Source organism: Hyla sarda, chromosome 10 (assembly GCF_029499605.1).
Source record: "Hyla sarda isolate aHylSar1 chromosome 10, aHylSar1.hap1, whole genome shotgun sequence".
Taxonomy (NCBI): Eukaryota; Metazoa; Chordata; class Amphibia; order Anura; family Hylidae; genus Hyla; species Hyla sarda.
The window spans coordinates 111,970,389-111,994,993 of record NC_079198.1 but is presented as its reverse complement, the minus strand read 5'-3'; the positions used below and the strand labels follow the sequence as shown (position 1 = coordinate 111,994,993).

General features: G+C 41.6%; 1 protein-coding gene and 1 long non-coding RNA gene across 3 annotated transcripts in view; one reads left to right on the top strand and one right to left on the bottom strand.

The window, feature by feature from the left end:
* Positions 1-24,605, bottom strand: part of LOC130294472 (uncharacterized) — a 110,562-nt gene that overhangs the window by 8,120 nt on the left and 77,837 nt on the right. The gene's annotated exons all lie outside the window — the stretch shown is intronic.
* Positions 1-24,605, top strand: part of FLI1 (Fli-1 proto-oncogene, ETS transcription factor) — a 116,148-nt gene that overhangs the window by 29,984 nt on the left and 61,559 nt on the right. Inside the window, exons 2-4 of the mRNA XM_056544308.1 lie at positions 11,362-11,573; positions 20,900-21,048; positions 22,769-22,972. Of these exons, the coding sequence (XP_056400283.1) occupies positions 11,362-11,573; positions 20,900-21,048; positions 22,769-22,972 (565 nt within the window). The remainder of the gene's footprint in view (positions 1-11,361; positions 11,574-20,899; positions 21,049-22,768; positions 22,973-24,605) is intronic.

Genomic DNA, 24,605 nt, shown 5'->3' with positions numbered 1-24,605 from the left:
CTGTAGAGCAGCCATTTCGGAATCCCTCCTGCAGTATATCAGCAAGCGACATGGGTTATTTTCTTTTGTGGGGTTTATAGCCACCATGTGAAATGGATTTTATTTTCAACTTGAGTAGTTTTTTTTTTTTTGTTACTTTAGTGCAGTGGTCTTCAACCTGCGGACCTCCAGATGTTGCAAAACTACAATTCCCAGCATGCCCAGACAGCCGTTGGCTGTCCGGGCATGCTGCGAGTTGTAGTTTTGCAACATCTGGAGGTCCGCAGGTTGGAGACCACTGCTTTAGTGCTTACCTTTCCTGAAACTGTGTGGCCATGTCCAATACCGGCTCAACGGAGGGTGAAGGTCCCTCAGAGACAACCATGTCACAGGATAGTATTGAGCAGCCCCGGAGGCGTCGCTGCTTTCACAAAAATATATTTTTTTAATGTATTTTGACGTCTTTACATTTTCTGACATTGCTAAGTGTGTTTTCCATGTGCAAAATTTCTTGGCGGTGATTTGCGCCAAAAAAAAAACCCTAATGGCGCAAAATTGCGCCAAAGATCGATTGGCGCAAGTGATGAATTACTGACCAAAGTAAAAATCACGCACAGGACCGTGTGATTTTGAGAAAGTTGTAAAAAATGACTGGAGAAGATGCGCCAAACTTTGGCACAAAAAGACACTGCGCCAAAGTATTGAGCCAAAGTTAAAGGGTACCTTTCATCAAAAAAACTTTTGATATATTATAGATGAATGTATGCAGAATAACTTTCCAATGGCATGTTATTAAAAAATATGCTTCTTTCTATTTCATTTTCCCCTTTGAAAAAAATGACCACTAGGGGTCTCCCTACCAGTCCTTTTTATAGATTTCAGACTCATGCAGGAGTCCTAACTCTCAGACTGCAGCCGAGAAACAGACAAGCTCAACACTGCTCCCTGGCAGTGAGTAGTGCTGAGTTTGTCTGTGTTCCGGCTGCAGTTTGAGATTTAGGACTCCTGCATGAGTCTGAAATCTATAAAAAGAAATGTGGAAAATTAAATAGAAAGAAGCATATTTTTTAATAACATGCAATATGAAAGTTATTCAGCATACATTAATCTATAATAGATCAAAAGTTTTTTTGATGAAAGGTACCCTTTAAGTGAAAAAAAAAAACCCACATAAACCCTTTGATAAATACCTCCCTACGTGTCTGTAGTATTAACCTTTAGATAACATAAGGCGTATCAGTGATTCAGTACATACAGATACAATAAAACCCTGGGCCAACCACTGTGGGTTACTGTGGAGTCCTGCACTGGATAAGTTGACTCAGTATAAAAGGAATTCTTGAAACACAGTAACAAATATTTATGTGAACATTTCCATATTCTGGCAGAACTTCTGATGTCTGATATTGTTTTCACCTTCACTATGTTGTGCAGCTATTTGTTTTGTTATCAGCCAGATATGACTGACATGGGAAAACATGTCTGAAAACCAAAAACAAACAATTCTATCAATTGACAGAATATTGATACCACTTGTGACAGAAAAGCTAAAAGTTTAATTCTTCTACAGCAAATGGAAGAGGGGATATTAGTATTCTGTCAGGTGATAGAATTGTTGGTTAGTTTAAGATGTTACATCAGCCACTTGTTTGGGTCTTTATCTTTTAGATTAAACTCCAAACCAGCCCAGTCGGAGTAACCACCTTCACAACTTTTGTGGGGCTCTTATTACGAGCACAGTTACATTACATAACCTTACAGGGGTTGTCTCATCTCCTAACTTCCAGCTAATGGAGGTGGTCTGGAAAGCCAAAAACAGCTGAAGCAGGGAAGTTACGCAATCTGCAAAACTCCCATTGACTTTGATGGAATAATGAAAACCACGTAGCCCCGCAAGTCACGCTGTTTACATAACACCCAGAATTACATAAACAGAATAGCTTGCGGGGCTACACCATTTGTGAAACTCCTGTTTAAGTCAATGGAAGTGACACAAATGCGTAAATTCCTTGCTTCGACTGCATTTGGCTTTCCTGACGACAAACAGGTAGCTGAAAACAGGCCAAAGGGGATGAAAAAGCGGAAGCAGGGAGATGGGGCCGCCTTTATATATATATATATATATATATGTATATGTATATATATATATATATATATATATATATATATATATACAGCAACAAAAAAAAGGCCAGGTCCATATATTAGTTTGTGTCACGATGCCGGCTGGCAGGTAGTGGATCCTCTGTGCCAGAGAGGGATTGGCGTGGACCGTGCTAGAGGATCGGTTCTAAGTCACTACTGGTATTCACCAGAGCCCGCCGCAAAGCGGGATGGTCTTGCTGCGGCGGTAGTGACCAGGTCGTATCCCCTAGCAACGGCTCAACCTCTCTGGCTGCTGAAGATAGGCGCGGTACAAGGGAGTAGACAGAAGCAAGGTCGGACGTAGCAGAAGGTCGGGGCAGGCAGCAAGGATCGTAGTCAGGGGCAACGGCAGAAGGTCTGGAATCACAGGCAAGGAACACACAAGGAACGCTTTCACTGGCACTAGGGCAACAAGATCCGGCGAGGGAGTGAAGGGGAAGTGAGGTGATATAGGGAAGTGCACAGGTGTAAACACTAATTGGAACCACTGCACCAATCAGCGGTGCAGTGGCCCTTTAAATCGCAAAGACCCGGCGCGCGCGCGCCCTAGGGAGCGGGGCCGCGCGCGCCGGGACAGAACTGACGGGGAGCGAGTAAGGTACGGGAGCCGGGGTGCGCATCGCGAGCGGGCGCTACCCGCATCGCGAATCGCATCCCGGCCGGAGGTGGTAACGCAGCGCCCCGGGTCCGTGGAACCGACCGGGGCGCTGCAGTGAGGGAAGTGTAGCGAGCGCTCCGGGGAGGAGCGGGGACCCGGAGCGCTCGGCGTAACAGTACCCCCCCCCTTGGGTCTCCCCCTCTTCTTGGGGCCTGAGAACCTGAGGATCAGACTTTTGTCCTCAGGTTCCCAGGACCTCTCTTCTGGACCACAACCCTCCCAATCCACTAAAAAAAAAGTTCTTCCCCTGACCTTTTTAGAGGCCAAAATCTCTTTGACAGAGAAGATGTCCGAGGAGCCGGAAACAGGAGTGGGAGGAACAGATTTAGGAGAAAAACGGTTGAGGATGAGAGGTTTAAGAAGAGAGACGTGAAAGGCATTAGGGATACGAAGAGAAGGAGGAAGAAGAAGTTTGTAAGAGACAGGATTAATTTGACACAAAACTTTAAAAGGACCAAGATAGCGTGGTCCCAACTTATAGCTCGGGACACGGAAACGGACATATTTAGCGGAGAGCCATACCTTGTCTCCAGGGGAAAAAATGGGAGGAGCTCTTCTTTTCTTATCTGCGAATCTCTTCATGCGAGAAGAAGCCTGTAAGAGAGAATTTTGGGTCTCTTTCCATATGGTGGAAAGATCACGAGAAATTTCATCCACAGCGGGCAGACCAGAGGGCAAGGGGGTAGGGAGGGGGGGAAGAGGGTGACGGCCGTACACCACGAAAAACGGAGATTTGGAGGAAGATTCAGAGATTCTGAAATTATACGAGAATTCGGCCCAAGGTAGAAGATCTGCCCAGTCATCCTGGCGGGAGGAAACAAAATGTCGTAAATAGTCACCCAAGATCTGGTTAATTCTCTCTACTTGTCCATTGGATTGAGGATGGTATGCAGAAGAAAAATTTAATTTAATCTTGAGTTGTTTACAGAGAGCCCTCCAGAATTTAGACACAAATTGGACGCCTCTATCCGAGACGATCTGTGTAGGCAACCCGTGAAGACGAAAAATGTGTACAAAAAATTGTTTAGCCAACTGAGGCGCTGAAGGAAGACCAGGAAGAGGGATGAAATGTGCCATTTTGGAGAATCGATCAACGACCACCCAAATAACAGTGTTGCCATGGGATGGGGGTAAGTCAGTAATAAAATCCATACCAATCAGAGACCAAGGTTGTTCGGGGACAGGTAGAGGATGAAGAAAACCAGCGGGCTTCTGGCGAGGAGTCTTATCCCGGGCACAGATAGTGCAGGCTCGCACAAAGTCCACCACATCAGTCTCTAGAGTCGGCCACCAATAGAAGCGAGAGATGAGTTGCACAGATTTCTTGATGCCCGCATGACCTGCGAGATGGGAGGAGTGACCCCATTTGAGGATCCCAAGGCGTTGGCGTGGAGAAACAAAGGTCTTTCCTGGAGGAGTTTGCCTGATGGAGGCTGGAGAAGTGGAAATCAGGCAGTCAGGAGGAATGATGTGTTGAGGAGAGAGTTCAATTTCAGAGGCATCTGAGGAACGAGAGAGAGCATCGGCCCTAATGTTTTTATCAGCAGGCCGAAAGTGAATTTCAAAATTAAATCGGGCAAAGAACAGAGACCACCTGGCCTGACGAGGATTCAGCCGTTGGGCAGACTGGAGGTAGGAGAGGTTCTTGTGATCGGTGTAAATAATAACTGGAAATCTTGATCCCTCCAGCAGATGCCTCCATTCCTCAAGTGCTAATTTAATGGCTAGAAGCTCTCGATCCCCGATGGAGTAGTTCCTCTCCGCCGGAGAGAAGGTCCTGGAAAAAAAACCACAAGTAACAGCATGCCCGGAAGAGTTTTTTTGTAGAAGGACAGCTCCAGCTCCCACTGAGGAGGCATCAACCTCCAATAGGAAGGGTTTAGATGGGTCAGGTCTGGAGAGCACGGGAGCCGAAGAAAAGGCAGACTTGAGTCGTTTAAAGGCGTCTTCCGCTTGAGGAGGCCAAGACTTGGGATCGGCATTTTTTTTTGTTAAAGCCACAATAGGAGCCACAATGGTAGAAAAATGTGGAATAAATTGCCTGTAATAATTGGCGAACCCCAAAAAACGTTGGATGGCACGGAGTCCGGAGGGGCGTGGCCAATCTAAGACGGCAGAGAGTTTATCTGGGTCCATTTGTAGTCCCTGGCCAGAGACCAAGTATCCTAGAAAAGGAAGAGATTGGCATTCAAACAGACATTTCTCTATTTTGGCATAGAGTTGATTATCACGAAGTCTCTGAAGAACCATACGGACATGCTGGCGGTGTTCTTCAAGATTGGCAGAAAAAATCAGGATATCGTCCAGATATACAACAACACAGGAGTATAGTAGATCACGAAAAATTTCATTAACAAAGTCTTGGAAGACGGCAGGGGCGTTGCATAGACCAAAGGGCATGACCAGATACTCAAAGTGTCCATCTCTGGTGTTAAATGCCGTTTTCCATTCATCCCCCTCTCTGATGCGGATGAGATTATAAGCACCTCTTAAGTCCAGTTTGGTAAAAATATGGGCACCTTGGAGACGATCAAAGAGTTCAGAGATGAGGGGTAGGGGGTAGCGGTTCTTAACCGTGATTTTATTAAGACCGCGGTAGTCAATGCAAGGACGTAGAGAGCCATCTTTTTTGGACACAAAGAAAAATCCGGCTCCGGCAGGAGAGGAGGATTTACGGATAAAGCCCTTTTTTAAATTTTCTTGGACGTATTCAGACATGGCAAGAGTCTCTGGGACGGACAGAGGATAGATTCTGCCCCGGGGTGGAGTAGTGCCCGGGAGGAGGTCAATGGGACAATCATAAGGCCTGTGAGGAGGTAGAGTCTCAGCTTGTTTTTTGCAAAAAACGTCCGCAAAGTCCATATAGGCCTTAGGGAGACCGGTTACATGAGGAAGCACAGGGACACGGCAAGGTTTACTGGGAACCGGTTTTAAGCAGTCCTTGGAACAAGAGGGCCCCCAACTCTTGATCTCCCCAGTGGACCAATCCAGGATTGGGGAATGGAGTTGAAGCCAGGGAAGTCCAAGAAGGATTTCAGAAGTGCAATTGGGGAGGACCAACAGTTCAATCCTCTCGTGATGAGATCCGATGCACATTAGAAGGGGCTCCGTGCGGAAACGTATAGTACAGTCCAATCTTTCATTGTTTACACAATTGATGTAGAGGGGTCTGGCGAGACTGGTCACCGGGATGTTGAACCTGTTGACGAGAGAGGCTAAGATGAAATTTCCTGCAGATCCAGAGTCCAAGAAGGCCACAGCAGAGAAGGAGAAGGCAGAGGCAGACATCCGCACAGGCACAGTAAGACGTGGAGAAGCAGAGTAGACATCAAGGACTGTCTCACCTTTGTGCGGAGTCAGCGGACGTCTTTCCAGGCGGGGAGGACGGATAGGACAATCCTTCAGGAAGTGTTCGGTACTAGCACAGTACAGGCAGAGATTCTCCATGCGGCGTCGTGTCCTCTCTTGGGGTGTCAGGCGAGACCGGTCGACCTGCATAGCCTCCACGGCGGGAGGCACAGGAACAGATTGCAGGGGACCAGAGGAGAGAGGAGCCGGGGAGAAGAAACGCCTCGTGCGAACAGAGTCCATATCCTGGCGGAGCTCCTGACGCCGTTCGGAAAAACGCATGTCAATGCGAGTGGCAAGATGGATGAGTTCATGTAGGTTAGCAGGGATTTCTCGTGCGGCCAGAACATCTTTAATGTTGCTGGATAGGCCTTTTTTAAAGGTCGCGCAGAGTGCCTCATTATTCCAGGATAATTCTGAAGCAAGGGTACGGAACTGTACGGCATACTCGCCAACGGAAGAATTACCCTGGACCAGGTTCAACAGGGCAGTCTCAGCAGAAGAGGCTCGGGCAGGTTCCTCAAAGACACTTCGAATTTCCGAGAGGAAGGAGTGTACAGAGGCAGTGACGGGGTCATTGCGGTCCCAGAGCGGTGTGGCCCAAGCCAGGGCTTTTCCAGACAGCAGGCTGACTACGAAAGCCACCTTAGACCTTTCAGTGGGGAACTGGTCCGACATCATCTCCAAGTGTAATGAACATTGGGAAAGAAAGCCACGGCAAAACTTAGAGTCCCCATCAAATTTATCCGGCAAGGATAGTCGTATTCCAGAAGCGGCCACTCGCTGCGGAGGAGGTACAGGAGCTGGCGGAGGAGATGATTGCTGGAGCTGTGGTAGTAACTGTTGTAGCATAACAGTCAGTTGAGACAGCTGTTGGCCTTGTTGCGCAATCTGTTGTGACTGCTGGGCGACCACCGTGGTGAGGTCAGCGACAACTGGCAGAGGAACTTCAGCGGGATCCATGGCCGGATCTACTGTCACGATGCCGGCTGGCAGGTAGTGGATCCTCTGTGCCAGAGAGGGATTGGCGTGGACCGTGCTAGAGGATCGGTTCTAAGTCACTACTGGTATTCACCAGAGCCCGCCGCAAAGCGGGATGGTCTTGCTGCGGCGGTAGTGACCAGGTCGTATCCCCTAGCAACGGCTCAACCTCTCTGGCTGCTGAAGATAGGCGCGGTACAAGGGAGTAGACAGAAGCAAGGTCGGACGTAGCAGAAGGTCGGGGCAGGCAGCAAGGATCGTAGTCAGGGGCAACGGCAGAAGGTCTGGAATCACAGGCAAGGAACACACAAGGAACGCTTTCACTGGCACTAGGGCAACAAGATCCGGCGAGGGAGTGAAGGGGAAGTGAGGTGATATAGGGAAGTGCACAGGTGTAAACACTAATTGGAACCACTGCACCAATCAGCGGTGCAGTGGCCCTTTAAATCGCAAAGACCCGGCGCGCGCGCGCCCTAGGGAGCGGGGCCGCGCGCGCCGGGACAGAACTGACGGGGAGCGAGTAAGGTACGGGAGCCGGGGTGCGCATCGCGAGCGGGCGCTACCCGCATCGCGAATCGCATCCCGGCCGGAGGTGGTAACGCAGCGCCCCGGGTCCGTGGAACCGACCGGGGCGCTGCAGTGAGGGAAGTGTAGCGAGCGCTCCGGGGAGGAGCGGGGACCCGGAGCGCTCGGCGTAACAGTTTGGTATCAACTAAAGTGCTGGCTGACTTATTCTTTGTATTACACATACGGGGGAGTGGATACCTCCAGATCCTGCCATGCTTACTGAACTGTTCACACAGAGGCATATTCACAGTGTAGGGTCCATCCCAATGAGGCCACCTTATCGCGGTGGGACGGTGCAAGCTATTTGACCGCCGTCGGAGACAAATTTGCGAGCTAAGTGCCTCACTATCTCATAATGCAACAAAAGGGGACCTATGAGTTGAGGGTTAATCCAATATTATTTACATTCGATCGGTAAGCGATCACTAAGACCCTATATTTCCCACCCAATATAAAACTTAATGTTTATTGAGCCAAGATTAAAATAACCTCACACATATTGATCCATAATCCATTAATTGGCATGACACTGCATGCTATCTGATTAAATTGAAGAGATAGATTGTGGCTGCAGTCCACAATCTAAGGTGTGAGACAATTTAAAATCAAACACATTGCCCGCCCGCCCGACGTTTCGGCACAGGCTGTGGCTTTATCAAGGGCTAAGAGGCAAATGGCAAATTTCTGCCATTTGCCTCTTAGCCCTTGATAAAGCCACAGCCTGTGCCGAAACGTCGGGCGGGCGGGCAATGTGTTTGATTTTAAATTGTCTCACACCTTAGATTGTGGACTGCAGCCACAATCTATCTCTTCAATTTAATCAGATAGCATGCAGTGTCATGCCAATTAATGGATTATGGATCAATATGTGTGAGGTTATTTTAATCTTGGCTCAATAAACGTTAAGTTTTATATTGGGTGGGAAATATAGGGTCTTAGTGATCGCTTACCGATCAAATGTAAATAATCACTATCTCATAGTTTCACATTTGCATCTATTACACCATAGCTATATAGCTCTCCATGTTTTATCTGCATGTTCATGTTTCACCTATATCTTTGTGCTGGCAGTGTGCTGCTGTATTCTCCTGTTGCTGTATATTTAGCCTAGTAGCGTGCACCTGCAGGCCAGGTCCATATAATAGTTTGGTATCAACTAAAGTGCTGGCTGACTTATTCTTTGTCTTTGTATGAATATGTGTATGTATATGTGTATGTATATGTATATCTACACCCAAAATGGCTGGGGTTGGGAGGGGAAGGGTCAGAAATACATGGACTGCTGTACACAGGGGTGGTGTTGTTTAAAGAAGAAATTAGCTGTTTTTCTTACCCTGGATAATCCCTTTAGGATCAATAAGTGTCTACAATTAGCTATGCCTAAATGAATATTCAATAACATATGTGTTCCACATATTCTTATTTGTTAAAAAAATGTATATTTGTTTTATGCTACAATCAGAAATTACTTTCTACAGAGAAGTTTGCCTTAGCGTTAAAAGGGTTTCATAGTGTTTTTTTGATTTTTATTCCATCTGGACTGCCGCAAGAAAAATAGCAAACCTGAACTTACCTTTTGGTGCTCCCCCCACTGCGCAGATATTTCTCTCCTGTCTTCTGGCCTCAGTCTTCTTCCACATTCTGGAGCCCGATACATCAGACTGCTCTGAGCGAGCTTCTCACTGGCTACGGTGATGTGCCGTCTAGGCCAGTAATATACTGAACGGGATCAGGCTTTTTCCTGGTGCCCGGGCCTGTTACATCACACTGTCACTCAGTGTATAACTGGCCAAGGCAGGACATTGCTGTGTCTGGCGATAAGCTTAGCGTAGTCTGATGTTTTGGGCCCCTACAACGTGGAAGAAGATAGGGCTAGACGACAAAAGAACAACAACAGTGCATCGGGGGGACTGCTGGGATATGTTAAAGTTTGATATTTTTCTTGTGGCAGCCCGCAGAATAAAAATAAATAAAATAAAAAATCACTGGATAACACCTTTAATGTCTAAGGATAGTTTTACATCAGTGTTTTGTGTCCCATTTGAGTGATTTGGCGAAGAGACAGAAAAATCTGACATGAACTGATCCCATTGAGTTCTATGGGGAATTTTTGTGATCAGGTCATCTCAATTTGCTTAATTTCCATTTGCAGTAGCATGCACTTTTTTTTGTCCGGCCAAAAACCTGACTACAAACGGAACTCTAACGTATCGTACAAAATTAACATTAGTGTGTTTGGTGCCAGGAGGGGATCAGTTTGCAGTGTTTGAATTTTTTACTTTAAGATTATGTCCTGTTTTTGAACTGAGCATGCTCAGAAAAACATAAACAAAAACTAATGTAAACTGATCAAAAAACTGAAGCAAACTGATACAAATGTGTGTTTTTTTTAAATGAACATGCAGACTTTCATGTTTTTTTTAGCATATCACTTTGAATCAGTTTATCATTCATGTAAAATATGATCCGTTCAACTACATAAACTGATCATGCAACATGCAAGGTGAAAAATCAGTCAGTCATTCTATGGTTTTTACACTTGCTAAAGAGAAATACAACAAATGATGCAACAAAGTATGAAATAAAAGTTCATCAGCTACTACTACTAGTCACCCTTTACAGTTATTGGGTAAATTGTAATCAAACCACATGTTTCTAGTGAGCATTACACAATATACAGATAGTGGGAGGGAAAAACTTAGCATTTTTTTTTTTACTGAGGATCAAGATCATCTTTACTGTTTCTAGGAGACCTCCTGTGACTATTACAGCTCATTTGTACTTGAGATCTGTCCCTGTTACCAATCATATGATTTACCACACACTCAGTGCACTGGTAAAATATTTACTGAAAGCAAAGATTAGCATTTTTAGCAGTGAATCTACATTTCTATAAAATGACTGTAATGGTGTATCACAGAGAAAAAAAACAATTAATACACAAAACTCTGTTATAAATAATAATATGTAGTCTGAAAGGTATATGTCAGACTCAGACCCATGTCATTGGATATGCAACTAAGTTACGTCTGAAAGGGGTCCGACCTCTGGGACCCCCATCAATTCTGAGAATGAAGAGACCAAAGTGCTGATTCGTCACTGAGGACTCCACATTCTTTCCCTGCACAGCGCCACAACCAGCCACCTGCTGTGAATAAGAACTACAGTACAGACTCATTCAATTGAATAGGGTCAGGTGGACGTGGGTTCCCAAAGACCAGACTCTACTAATCATAAAGTGATGGCATGTCCAAGAAATATGTAATCATTTTATTAGATGGAACTATCCCTTCAAATAGTTCTCTCATTCCACAATCCTGAATATTGCAAACAAGTTTACATTAAAAATTATTTTTTACAATAAAGCAACTTACAATTGAATGGGGAATGTAGCTCAGCATGAGCCAACATGACACCAGGTCTAAGCTTAGGTGTCAATAAAATATGTTGGTCAACTTGGGTACAAATAGTGTTGCTTCCCTGTCCGTCAATATATGATTTAGGCACAGGCAATATCCCACTATAGTTATCAATACAAAGATTATAGTAATGACATATCTAGATTTAGATTGTAAGCTCAGTGGGACAGGGTCATTTTTCCATTTGTACAGTATAATTTAAAGAGCTACGAAGACCTATTTGTACTCAACAATTGATGAACCATCTTTTTCTTTGTACCACAGGAAGCTCTGTCGGTGGTGAGTGACGACCAGTCCCTGTTTGAGTCGTCATATGGAGCAGCATCCAATATACTGAAGGCAGAAATGACAGCCTCTGGAAACCCGGACTATGGCCAGCCCCATAAAATCAATACGCTCCCCCCACAACAGGAGTGGATCAACCAGCCAATGCGGGTCAACATTAAAAGGGAATATGAGCACATGAATGGATCCAGGTAACAAATACATAATCGTGTCTCAATACAAGATTATGTACAGTAGCCATTTGTATGTGGGGTATATATTGCAGCTGGAGTTTCTGAATAGAGAGAATGGCTTAGAGCCGGGAACGCGATTTAACTTTATGTATACAATAGCTACAATTACTGTAAGTGCAGATTATTTACATGAGAATACACTCCTCAATTCATTTTATTCTATGGACGATACGGCCCAAGATTAGATTCAGAGAAAAGCTTAGAAGAAAATACTTGATTCAGATTGCCAAATGGAACACACTCTTTTTACATATAAGCCAGCATTATTGTTATGATTTTATATAACCAATAACCATGTAGTTGGCCGTAGCACCATGCCACTTCTGGCCCTTCAAGCAATGAATCTGCACACTATTAGTAATTCTATTACATGGATAAAGGAACGCTCTTCACAATACTAATCTACCTACATCCACCAGCTGGACAAGAGGCTCAGAGCCCTACACGTGTGGAGAGAAAGAAGGTCTTAAAAAAATTAAATGTCCATAGTCCATAGTGGAAAAAGTGTAGAAACAGCCTATGCTTTAAAAGGTATTTATCTCAGATAAAATTTACCTGCATAAAAGACTTTTCTCTGAATTACTGTGTACATACATTACTTATCCTGAACTGATCCTGAACATCCTGAATTATACTCCAGAGCTGCAATCACTATTCTGCTGGTGAGGTTACTGTGTACAACATACATTACATTACTTATCCTGTACTGATCCTGAGTTATATCCTGTATTATACTCCAGAGCTGCACTCACTATTCTGCTGGTGGCATCACTATATACACACATTAAATTACTTATCCTGTTCTGATCCTGAGTTATATCTTGTATTATACACCAGAGCTGTACTCACTATTCTGCTGGTGAGGTCACTGTATACATACATTACATTATTTAACATGTACTGATCCTGAGTTATATCCTGTATTATACTCCTGAGCTGTACTCACTATTCTGCTGGTGGGGTCACTGTGTACATACATTACATTACTTATCCTGTACTGATCCTGAGTTATATCCTGTATTATACTCCAGAGCTGCACTCACTATTCTGCTGGTGAGGTCACTGTGTACATACATTACATTACTTATCCTGTACTGATCCTGAGTTTTGTCCTGTATTATACTCCAGAGCTGTACTCACTATTCTGCTGGTGGAGTCACTGTGTACATACATTACATTACTTATCCTGTACTGATCCTTGGTTATATCCTGTATTATACTCCAGAGCTGCACTCACTATTCTGCTGGTGAGGTCACTGTGTACATACATTACATTACTTATCCTGTACTGATCCTGAGTTATATTCTGTATTATACTCCAGAGCTGTACTCACTATTCTGCTGGTGGAGTCACTGTTTACATACATTACATTACTTATCCTGTACTGATCCTGAGTTATATCCTGTATTATACTTCAGAGCTGCACTCACTATTCTGCTGGTGAGGTCACTGTGTACATACATTACATTACTTATCCTGTACTGATCCTGAGTTATATTCTGTATTATACTCCAGAGCTGCACTCACTATTCTGCTGGTGGAGTCACTGTTTACATACATTACATTACTTATCCTGTACTGATCCTGAGTTATAGCCTTTATTATACTCCAGAGCTGTACTCACTATTCTTAAAGTGGAATCACTGTGTACATACATTACATTACTTATCCTGTACTGATCCTGAGTTATATCCTGTATTATACTCCAGAACTGTACTCACTATTCTGCTGGTGCAGTCACTGTGTACATACATTACATTACTTATCCTGTACTGATCCTGAGTTATATCCAGTATTATACTCCAGAGCTGTACTCACTATTCTGCTGGTGAGGTCACTGTGTACATACATTACATTACTTATCCTGTACTGATCCTGAATTATATCCTGTATTATATTCCAGAGCTGTACTCACTATTCTGCTGGTGGGGTCACTGTGTTCATACATTACATTACTTATCCTGTACTGATCCTGAGTTATATCCTGTATTATATTCCAGAGCTGTACTCACTATTCTGCTGGTGGGGTCACTGTGTACATACATTACATTACTTTTCCTGTACTGATCCTGAGTTATAGCCTTTATTATACTCCAGAGCTGCACTCACTATTCTGCTGGTGAGGTCACTGTGTACATATATTACATTACTTTTCCTGTACTGATCCTGAGTTATAGCCTTTATTATACTCCAGAGCTGCACTCACTATTCTTAAAGTGGAATCACTGTGTACATACATTATGTCACTTATCCTGGACATCAGCATTATTTCAATGAGCAGGATCCATACAGGATATACCACACAATAAAAAAAAAAAATTGTTACTATTGGACTCTAAGTGGCATCCATATTTGTGGGACTTCCCCCGACATATACATGTGATGGACACTGCTTAACATAGTGTAAAAGGACAGTAAGGGTATATTTACATGGCAGAATTGGTCCAGATTCCATGCGGAATCCATGTGGAATCCGCATGCTGAAATTCTGAAGTGTGAATGGGAGTGCAGAATCTTATTGAAGTTTATTGGCCTTTAATTTGATGCGGAATCCTGCATGCAGAAATTCTGCCTAACTTGTGCGCCAGTATTGGAGTGCCCATTTACCAGTAATTGTGAGGCAAGGAAATAGAGAAATCAAATGCAAAGCACCAATTTTCTGATCCTAAGAAATATTGTCATGCTTCTACAGTGGCAGTGGGCACCCTTCCAGCTGTATGGGTTGGTTATACAGTATGTTTGTCCCTATTCAGCTATGTCATATTGTGTAGTAGTTGCTTGACAATAAAATCTTAAACCCTGTGTATAAAGCAGCTCTAAGACACTATAAATACTCGATGGAAAAGTGCCTAAGTACAAGTACAAGTCTGCGATTTCCAAACAGAGGACGTCATCTATAATATGCACGCCAAAAGATATTAACTTTAACCGCTTCCATGTACAATGTTATTTTGTAATTGTGCCTCCTGCTCACCCCAAGAATGGTTCCTCCATAACCCTGCAGGGAATTGAAAAGAGATCTTTGGTCAGCTGCCTGGAAAAACAGTAGCCAAAAGATGAAAACTTAAATTCAAACACATGTTAGTCAACATCTCCTACCCATTGTGTAGATTTGCAGACTAGCACAGACATTCGGAAAAAATTACGGATGAACTGTGAACCCTCCGGAGAGATGAGAAACACATTACAGACAGAAATCCGCAGCGCTCTGCAGAACAGCTTAGTGATGCTTCTAGTGACGAAAACAACTTGCTGCAACAAAAAAAGCAGTCTGAACTATTCTGACCCTGAAAAAAAAAAATATCGAACAATCTGCCAGTAACAAAGACACTATAACATGACCATTATTCATACACAAATACTGCAGTACTTGGTGCTGAATTCTGCATCTGTGTCTTGGGAAGGAAAAGTATTCAAATCATAAAAATGGAACTGCTATTGTGCAGGCAGTTCCTCTGCAGATATCAAGCTCATAGTTTAATTTTTGGTAACAGTTTTCCTGCTTCACCTGTAAACTATGAAAGAAAATATGGGCTTACCAGATATTAAAAAAGAAATAAAATAAAAGTGTTCATTTTAATCAATATTTAAATAAAGGAGTCTTAGGCTGGTGTAAATAAAAATAGATATCATTATTTTCATGCTTTACACACAAACAAGTTATACACAAGTAAGGATCGGCACTGTTCTAATACGTACTCCAGGGTGCCTAGGAAATGCCCAAAACCACAATATAAAAAAAAACAAGAAAAAAAGAGGGGAAAATATGAACTTCATTGAATATTTAGAATAAAATGTATACAACGGTTGACGTGACAGTTTAAAATACATATAAAATCGACTAGGTAGAGAAAATAAGCCTCATCGAGTTACCCCAGCAAACAATTATACAAATAACCCAGACAAACCAATTCTAAAGTGATAGAGAAAAAACAAAATGAAAATGTGTACACTAAATCCAAAAATGGACCCTAAAGTCAAATGACAATGTGAAAGGAAGCTGATAATGCAGATGTACGCACTGCATTTGTGTGGCAAACCACTGCAAAGTGTGATAACCCAACTAAATGCCCAAGGAAAACTTAAAGAATGCAAGAAATTTAACAAACAAAATACCGAGCAAATCCTCCTAGGAAAGGAGAATGGATAGATACTGGGGGGGGCTGGGGGGAATGGAAGACAAGCGGCTAGTTTTAGGAGATAGGAGACCCCACACTTCATTATGAGTGAAGGAAAATCTGTCCATAGTCAATATATATATATATATATATATATATATACATATAAGTGCAGATAAGATGAAGACCAGCTCACCCACTAAGAGCGCATTCAGCGCTTGAAACGCGTTACTTGTATCCTCCTTGTCTTATGGATTAAAATCATTTTATTTGCATTGAGCTGGATCCATCTCCCTTTGTTCTTCATATATATACATATATATATACTGGAAGCAGGCACGGTAGCACTCCAAGATTGTGATAAGTAGTGGCTTTTATTATCACCAAAGAAATGTACAACGACGTTTCAGCTTGCTCTCCAAGCCTTTATCAAGCCAATAAAGGCTTGATAAAGGCTTGGAGAGCAAGCCGAAACATCGTTGTACATTTCTTTGGTGATAATAAAAGCCATTACTTATCACAATCTTGGAGTGCTGCCGTGCCTGCTTCCAGTATACCAAGAAGGGACCTGTGACTAGTGTTAGGCGGCATAGGCCATATTCGAATTTGCGATATTTCGCGAATATATGGACGAATATTCATCATATATTCGCATATTCGTAATAATTGCGTTTTATTTTCGCATATGCGAAAATTCGTACACCAGTCTCACACAGTAGTATTAGAGCTTTCTTTACACCACACAAGCTGGAAGCAGAGAGGGATGATCACTGTGATGTGTACTGTGGAAAAAAAAAAACAATATTCGTAATTACGAATATATAGTGCTATATTCGCGAATATTCATGAATATTCGCGAATATGCGATATTCGCGAATAAAATTCGCATTGCGAATATTCGCGAGCAACACTACCTGTGACCACGGTCTAACCACAGCCTGCACCCACTTACAGCTTTATCTGCTTTGTTATATATATATATATATATATATATATATATACACAAGTTCATAAAAGAGCCATAACAATCACCTGATGCAGTTATACGTTCTCCTCATAATACCTGACCACTAACTTCCAGCGGAAGTGTAGCAACCCGAATGTCTTAAATTGGGGCCTGTGTGCGCAAGCAGCAGTAATTTTTCTATTATAGAAGCAGGTAGAAAAAATAATGCTTCAGCACTCACCAGGATCATAGCAGATTATTTTATTGGAGAAACAGCATAAACAGCAGCAGGCCGGTGGTGGGGAGGGTAAGGGAGAGTGATGCAGCCGAGGCTGCATCACTCTCCCTTACCCTTCCCACCACCAGCCTGCTGCTGTTTATGCTGTTTCTCCAATAAAAGAATCTGCTACGATCCTGGTGAGTGCTGAAGCATTATTTTTTCTACCTGCTTCATTGATTAATCACTGTATTATTCCCTCCTTCACCTGCACCCCGGATCTTACCACCCTTGCCAGTGACCTGCATATCGGACTATACATTGCAGTGGTGCAGTCTCGCTTCTTTCACTTTTGCTTACTAATTTTTCTATTATGATACATATATTTATATATTATTTTATCATATATATCTGGATATTATCTCGCCATAATAATCCTCAGACATATACATTCGATATGTATTATGTAGGTGTTGTTGTAATTACAAATAAATTTGGTAAGACACTAAGTGCAACTATTGTATGTTTGGTTTATGGGGCACTGACCGCTTTAGTATATTTGTAATTCACCTGTACATGCGGCTTTTAGCTTTGGCTTTAAATTGTGGTAACAATATGAAACTATGCAACGTTTCTAATTTGTGGCAACAAAAGTAATATGTGTTAGTTGCCATTTATTGAACTTTTATTTCTTTTTTTTTTTTTTGTTCAAAAGTAGGGAAAAAAATATTTTTTTAGTATTAGCATACAGAAATATGGAGTAATATTATGTGGCTATGATGTAGTATAAATAATGAATAGTGTGTCTGTTATATGTTGTCATTCATGGTCTCCTTGGTATTTCCTGCATTAGCTTGTTGAAGGCTACATTCACATCTCATTTTTTTTTTTAAATATGGTTGCCGCGTCAGTTTTTCGTTTCCCTCTACGGAAAACAAAAAACTGATACAACCGTATCTATTTTAATGCTGAATGCATTTTGCATTCAGTACAATGTTATAAAAAAACATATACAGTTTTTGTAACATAATAAAAGATCCCAAAACCGGACAGACCCATGCCCAAATCTGTGATAGACCATGGTTTTGCGCACGGGAAAAAAACATACAAGAATAAAACCGTACTCAACTGGATACATCTAGTTGTGTATGGTTTTGAATGGGATGTCAATGAATATGTTTTTTCATACGGTTGTATACGGTTTTCACATTGAAAACCGTATACGGCAACTGTATGTAAAAAACGTGATTTGAATGCACCCTAAGAAATGAGTAAGGTTTAATCTGTTTATATCTCCACTGCTATGTGGACTGGATATGTGAGCGCTACGGCTTAAAGGGGTACTCCGGTGGAACAACGATTTTTTTTTTCTATTTTAAATCAACTGGTGCCAGAAAGTTAAACATATTTGTAAATTACTTCTATTAAAAAATCTTAATCCTTCCAGTACTTATTAGCTGCTGAATACTACAGAGGAAATTCTTTTCTTTTTGGAACACTGATGACATCACGACCACAGTGCTCTCTGCTGACATCTCTGTCCATTTTAGCAACCGTGCATAGCAGATGTATGCTAAGGGCAGCATGGTGGCTTAGTGGTTAGCACTGCTGCCTTGCAGTGCTGGGGCCTTGGGTTCAAATCCCACTAAGGACAACAATAAATAAAGACTTATTATTATTATTATAATAACGTCAGCAGAGAGCAGTGTGTTCGTGATGTAATCAGAGAGCATTCCAAAAAGAAAAGAATTTCCTCTGTAGTATTCAGCAGCTAATAAATACAGGAAGGATTAAGATTTTTTAATAGAAGCAATTTACAAATATGTTTAACTTTCTGGCACCAATTGATTTAAAAAAGAAAAAAAAAATTGTTTTTCCACCGGAGTACCCCTTTAAAGTCAGAGTTAGGAATTTTAGGCACAAGACCAATTTAAGACATGTAGGTTACCACACTTCCGCCGGAAGTTAGTGGCTGGGTTTTCCTTGGGCATTTAGTTAGGCTACCATACTTTGTGGTGGTTGGACACACTAGTTTATGTGTACAGTGATCTCTCAACTTACAATGGCCTCAACATACAATAGTTTCAACATACAATGGTCTTTTCTGGACCATTGTAAGTAGAAACCAGACTCAACATAAAATGCTACGGACAGTCCAGATCCATGAAACGTGTCAATGGCCGGAAGAACTGACCAATCAGAATTGGCAATTTACTGGTAAAACCCCTGTATTACTCAAGCATATGCACTGACTGATGTTTGGTAGCGCCCCCTACAGTACAGGGAGGTATTACATGTTCTGTACTACTCTTTACCTGGGCCAGGATTAGCTGCTCCTTTGGACACCAGGTGAGGGCGGCTCCATGTTACTTTTTTAGGACATTGTGTGTTCTGTACAGGACCCTGAAGAAGCCCCTGTCCGCTACATGGACCAGTGTTTTCCAAGCAGGGCACCCCCAGCTGTTGCAAAACTACAACTCCCAGCATGTCCGGACAGCCTTTGGCTGTCTGGGCATGTTGGGAGTTGTAGTTTTGCAACAGCTGGAGGCTCCCTGCTTGAGAAACTCTGACATAGACAGTGATTTACAGCTCAGATCTTTCTTACTTTTATATGTAAGGATTTGCTTTATCTGTATTAGTAATCTACTTATTTTTCTTTAATCCTCACTTTTTCCTATTTTTGGATGACATTTTGGTGCCTTTAGAACCAATTACCAGGTTTCCATAGAGTTCTGGTCTCAACATACAATGGTTTCAACATACAATAGTCGTCCCAGAACCAATTAATATTGTAACTTGAGGGACCACTGTACATCTTTCGCATTGCCATTTGCAGTTTAGGGTCCATTTTTGGTTGATTTAGTGTACATATTTGCATTATTTAGTTATTATTATTGAGTTATTGTATATTATAGTAAAGAGGACATCAGCAGGATTTTCTTTCTTTCATTGTCATTCATACATGTATGGCTGTTTGCAGGGGTAGGTGTTGGGGCTACTTCCCTCCACCTAGTTGATTTATATGTTTTTAAACTCTGTCATGTCAACTTTAATATAAATTTAGTTCTAAACACTAAAGTTCATATTTGTGATTTAATATACTCTTTAGGTGTTCTGGAGTTTATGTTTGGACCCTTTTTCTTGTTTTTCTATACAAACACAGATAAATACCAAAACATTATATTTGTTGTAACCTGCTTAAATATTAGTAAAGGGTCTTTTGGGGGAGCATTTATTTAACGGGGTATTCCAGGAAAAAACTTTTTTTATATATCAACTGGCTCCAGAAAGTTAAACAGATTTGTAAATTACTTCTATTAAAAAATCTTAATCCTTTCAGTACTTATGAGCTTCTGAAGTTAAGGTTGTTCTTTTCTGTCTAAGTAATCTCTGATGACACCTGTCTCGGGAAACGCCCAGTTTAGAAGCAAATTCCCATAGCAAACCTCTTCTAAACTGGGCGTTTCCTGAGACAGGTGTCATCAGAGAGGATTTAGACAGAAAAGAACAACCTTAACTTCAGAAGCTCATAAGTACTGAAAGGATTAAGATTTTTTAATAGAAGTAATTTACAAATCTGTTTAACTTTCTGGAGCCAGTTGATATATAAAAAAAAGTTTTTTCCTGGATAATCCCTTTAATATATAATTCAGCTTAGGCTGGTATAAACAAGAAAATAATAAAACTATTTTTCACCGATCCCCTTCTACACCACCATTGTGACAGAGGCCAGTCCTGGTACTGCAGCACTTATTAGTGTCAGTGTGTCCACATGGCCAGCTAGGGCAGGACAGTGATTGGCTTAGCAGCCAGTTCTTGCAGGGTCGTACGTCACCAGTGGAGAGGACAAGGCACCCAGTGACTTCTCTTTTTTTTTTTATGTAAAAAGTTGGTCCCAGGACATTCTATTTAATGATGCCTGTATCAGCACTATTCATAAATAAATGGTTGAGAACTATTGTTTTATGATCTCATGCTGACTGTTTATTCTATCCAACTCAGAGAATCTCCTGTCGACTGCAGTGTGAACAAATGCAGTAAACTTATTGGATCGGAGAACAATGGAATGACTTACAACAGCTACATGGATGAAAAGAACGCTCCTCCACCCAACATGACCACCAATGAGAGGAGAGTCATTGTGCCAGCAGGTATCTCACTGTTATATGTCACCAACAATCATTCTACTCTAGTCACCAGATATAGGACTCACATGATACAGTAAGGTATTCCAGTACTAGTGGAGATGCCTAATTTATCAGGACTCTCCCTCGGGTAACCAAATAGTGTCTCTCATGCTGAAAAACTACTGGCACACAGTGTATTGAATTGACACACATTGATTTTCACAGTGAAAACATGGTCTGTGGTTCTTTACATAATAATTGCTTGAAATGCACATTAAACATGTTGGGGGATATTTATCAAAGTTGTCTATGTCCTGCATCAGTAGGAGGAGGTAGGTGTGTGGCTGCATGGCAGGAGGACTTTATGGTGTCTCATTCATTTCTCCCTTGGTTACTCTCTGTTTATTGTACTCTTTCCCATTTAGGACATTCTTTGATTTGTCACTGTTACATTAATTGTTACCCATATGTTTATAGCCATCTTGTAATAATATCCAGTGACCTCTTCCATGTTTACATTTGTACTTTCTATGGTACACCAGCTATTCCCTGTACTCCATGTAGGGCCACACCACTTGCCTGCTCCCATATTCTGTGACTGCCATTGTAGTGCCTTATTTTATTCTCTTCTTATTTTTATTGTATGTATTTTTTGCATATGTGTTAATAAAAGTCATTTTACATGATCTGGATATTTATCAAAGTTGTCTATGTCCTGCATCAGTTTAAACCAAACTACAGAGGGTTAGGCTGGTCTGTTGTGCGCCTAATTTATCAAAAGGCGCACGGCTCTTGATAAATTCTGTGCACAGACTTCGGGATCTATGGTTTAGTCTATATTTAAACCTGCTCCAACATGGTCTGACATTTCGGCGCACTTTCAGCCGATGCGACTTGTCGCTGAAAAGTCGCTTTTGATAAATTCAGCACCAATGCATTTTCCAATGCATTTCCGTCTAAAATAGACTAGCATGCATCATGTTCTAAAAATCCTCTAGAGCAAAAGTCGCAGAAAAGTCGCACATATTTAGACTGCGACTTTCTGTGCGACAAATTTAGACAGGAAAAACCAGTCTAAATTCTTTGATAAATATCCCCCGTTGACTTCTACATGTCAGTACCTCATATGGTTATTTAAAGCGCAACTGTCATGAACTCCGGGCTATATAACCTACACACAGCCTTAGTACTGTGTGCAGATGGTGGGTACAGCACCATTTTTACCCTATTTCTGCCGGCTTTTATCACCCCAAAAAATGCTTGATTGCAGCCACACACAGTCGTATAGGCATGGCAGGAGGTACGCTATGCCCCGCCACCGCCACGCCCATCTCCCCATAGGTCAGCACTGGGACTGCTGTGTGATTGACACACAGGTCCCAGCGCATGTTCCCCTCAGCTCAGCTAACGTGCGAGCCAAAAACAAGTTTATTCAGATATGCATCTTTTATAATTTAATTGTCAATCACACAGCGGTCCCAGTGCTGACATACAGAGGTGGGCGTGGTGGTAGCGGAGCATAGCGTACCTCGTGCCACGCCTATATGATTGTGTGTGGCTACGATTAAAAGCATTTTTTGGGGTGATAAAAGCTGGCAGAAATAATGTAAAATGGTGCTGTACACACCATCTGCACACAGTACTAAGGCTGTGTGTAGGTTATATAGCCTGGAGTTCATGACAGTTTAATATTCACCACATTACAGAAGTCCATCACTAACGTATATTTGCCTTCCCCTTGCAGATCCCACCTTATGGAGTCAGGAGCACGTGCGGCAATGGCTAGAATGGGCAATTAAGGAATATGGACTGTTAGACATTGATTCATCCCTTTTTCAGAATATGGATGGCAAGGATCTTTGTAAAATGACAAAGGAGGATTTCCAGCGTATCACATCTCTCTACAACACAGAAGTCCTACTTTCTCATCTCAGCTACCTCAGGGAAAGTAAGTGTCATATTCTGCTATACGCACTAATATACATCACAAGCCGTTTTAGCTTTGGCGGATAGCCTACACAAGGTCAGATATGATGGTAGCAAAGGGAGTTTTTTTTTGCCATTTTTGCAGGTGGAAAACAGGTGTCAAACAGGTACATCTTATAAATGTGTTCCCCTTTCAAGAATGTATTCAGGTATATATTATCTGTGATATCTATGATGATGAAATTTAGTATTACATGATGACAATCCTAAAAGTACAACTCAAAGCTGCCAGCACGGCAGCCACAACAACAGTTTTATGGTGGGAAGGCCTTTAAAAGGACCTTGCTCTATGATGTCCATATGCTTTAACGTGGCATATGGATAGAGGTTGTAATGAGAAAATTACTTTAACCCCTTCAAGCAAAAATCACATATAGGTTCATGATCAGGAATTATGGAGCGGGTTCAGGAATTTTATCCTAGAAGTTAAAAGGGGTACTCTGGGAAACCTAAGTTATCCTCTATCCACAGGATCGCTCCTGACCTTACCTTCGGCAAGACGATTGTATGACGGTCTGCTTAGCCAATCACAGGCTAAGAAGGCATCCCACACAGGGGTCACAGGAGATAAGTTAGGTTCCCTGGAATACCTCTTTAGTTCTCTAGATGCCATGGCCATTGTATTTAGATGGATCTGCCAGGTGCCCATTCTACAGTGCAATCATGGGAGGCCAGTCAGTTGACATGACAGCTGAATGCCTCCATGACTACTACAGGCAGGCTAAACTAGGAGTAAATCACCAGTGCATAGCAGTACTATACCATTTTAGTGTACTGTATAAGCAATCAAATAGTTGCTTATATATGTCCTCTTATGGGGATTTAAAAAAAAAAAAAAAAAGTAAAAGAATAATTTTACACATTTTATAGAAAAAAGAAAACCTCAGTAATTGAAAACACTCCATGTCTACAAAAAAAAAATCTAAAAACTAAAAATACTAAACATAATTGGTATTGCCATGTGTGGATATGTGGATATGTTTGAACTTTAAAACTATAATGTTAAAGATCCTGTACAATAAATAGATAAATGGAAAAAAAAAAAAAAACACAATGCCAGAATATATGGTTTTGGTACATAACAAAAAAAAAAATTTGAATAAAAAGTGATTAAAAAGTCCCATCTACCCACCAATAAAAGCTACAGATGCCAGCTCAAAGAAATGGGCCCTCACACAACTCAGTGGACAGAAAAGTAAAAAAATAAATTAAATAAAAATAATGCAATTTAAATCATTTTATACTTTTTGTTTTTTAAAGAAAATATTTTTTTTTAACCCCTTAAGGTTTTTTTTTTTGTTTTCTAAAAATCATAACTCTTTAATATTTCCATCTACAGACCCATGTAAGGGGTTGTTTATTGCCTGACCAATTGTACTTTGTAACAATATCACTAATTTTACCATAAAATGTATGGCAAACCCCAAAAATTTTTTATTTATGGGAGAAAATTGAAAAGAGAACTGAAATTTTGGAGGGTTTTGTTTTCACGTTGTACACTTTACGGTAAAGATAACACGTTTTCTTTATTCTGTGGGTCAATTTGATTAAAATAATATCCATGATTACATACTTTTCTATTATTGTACTGCTTT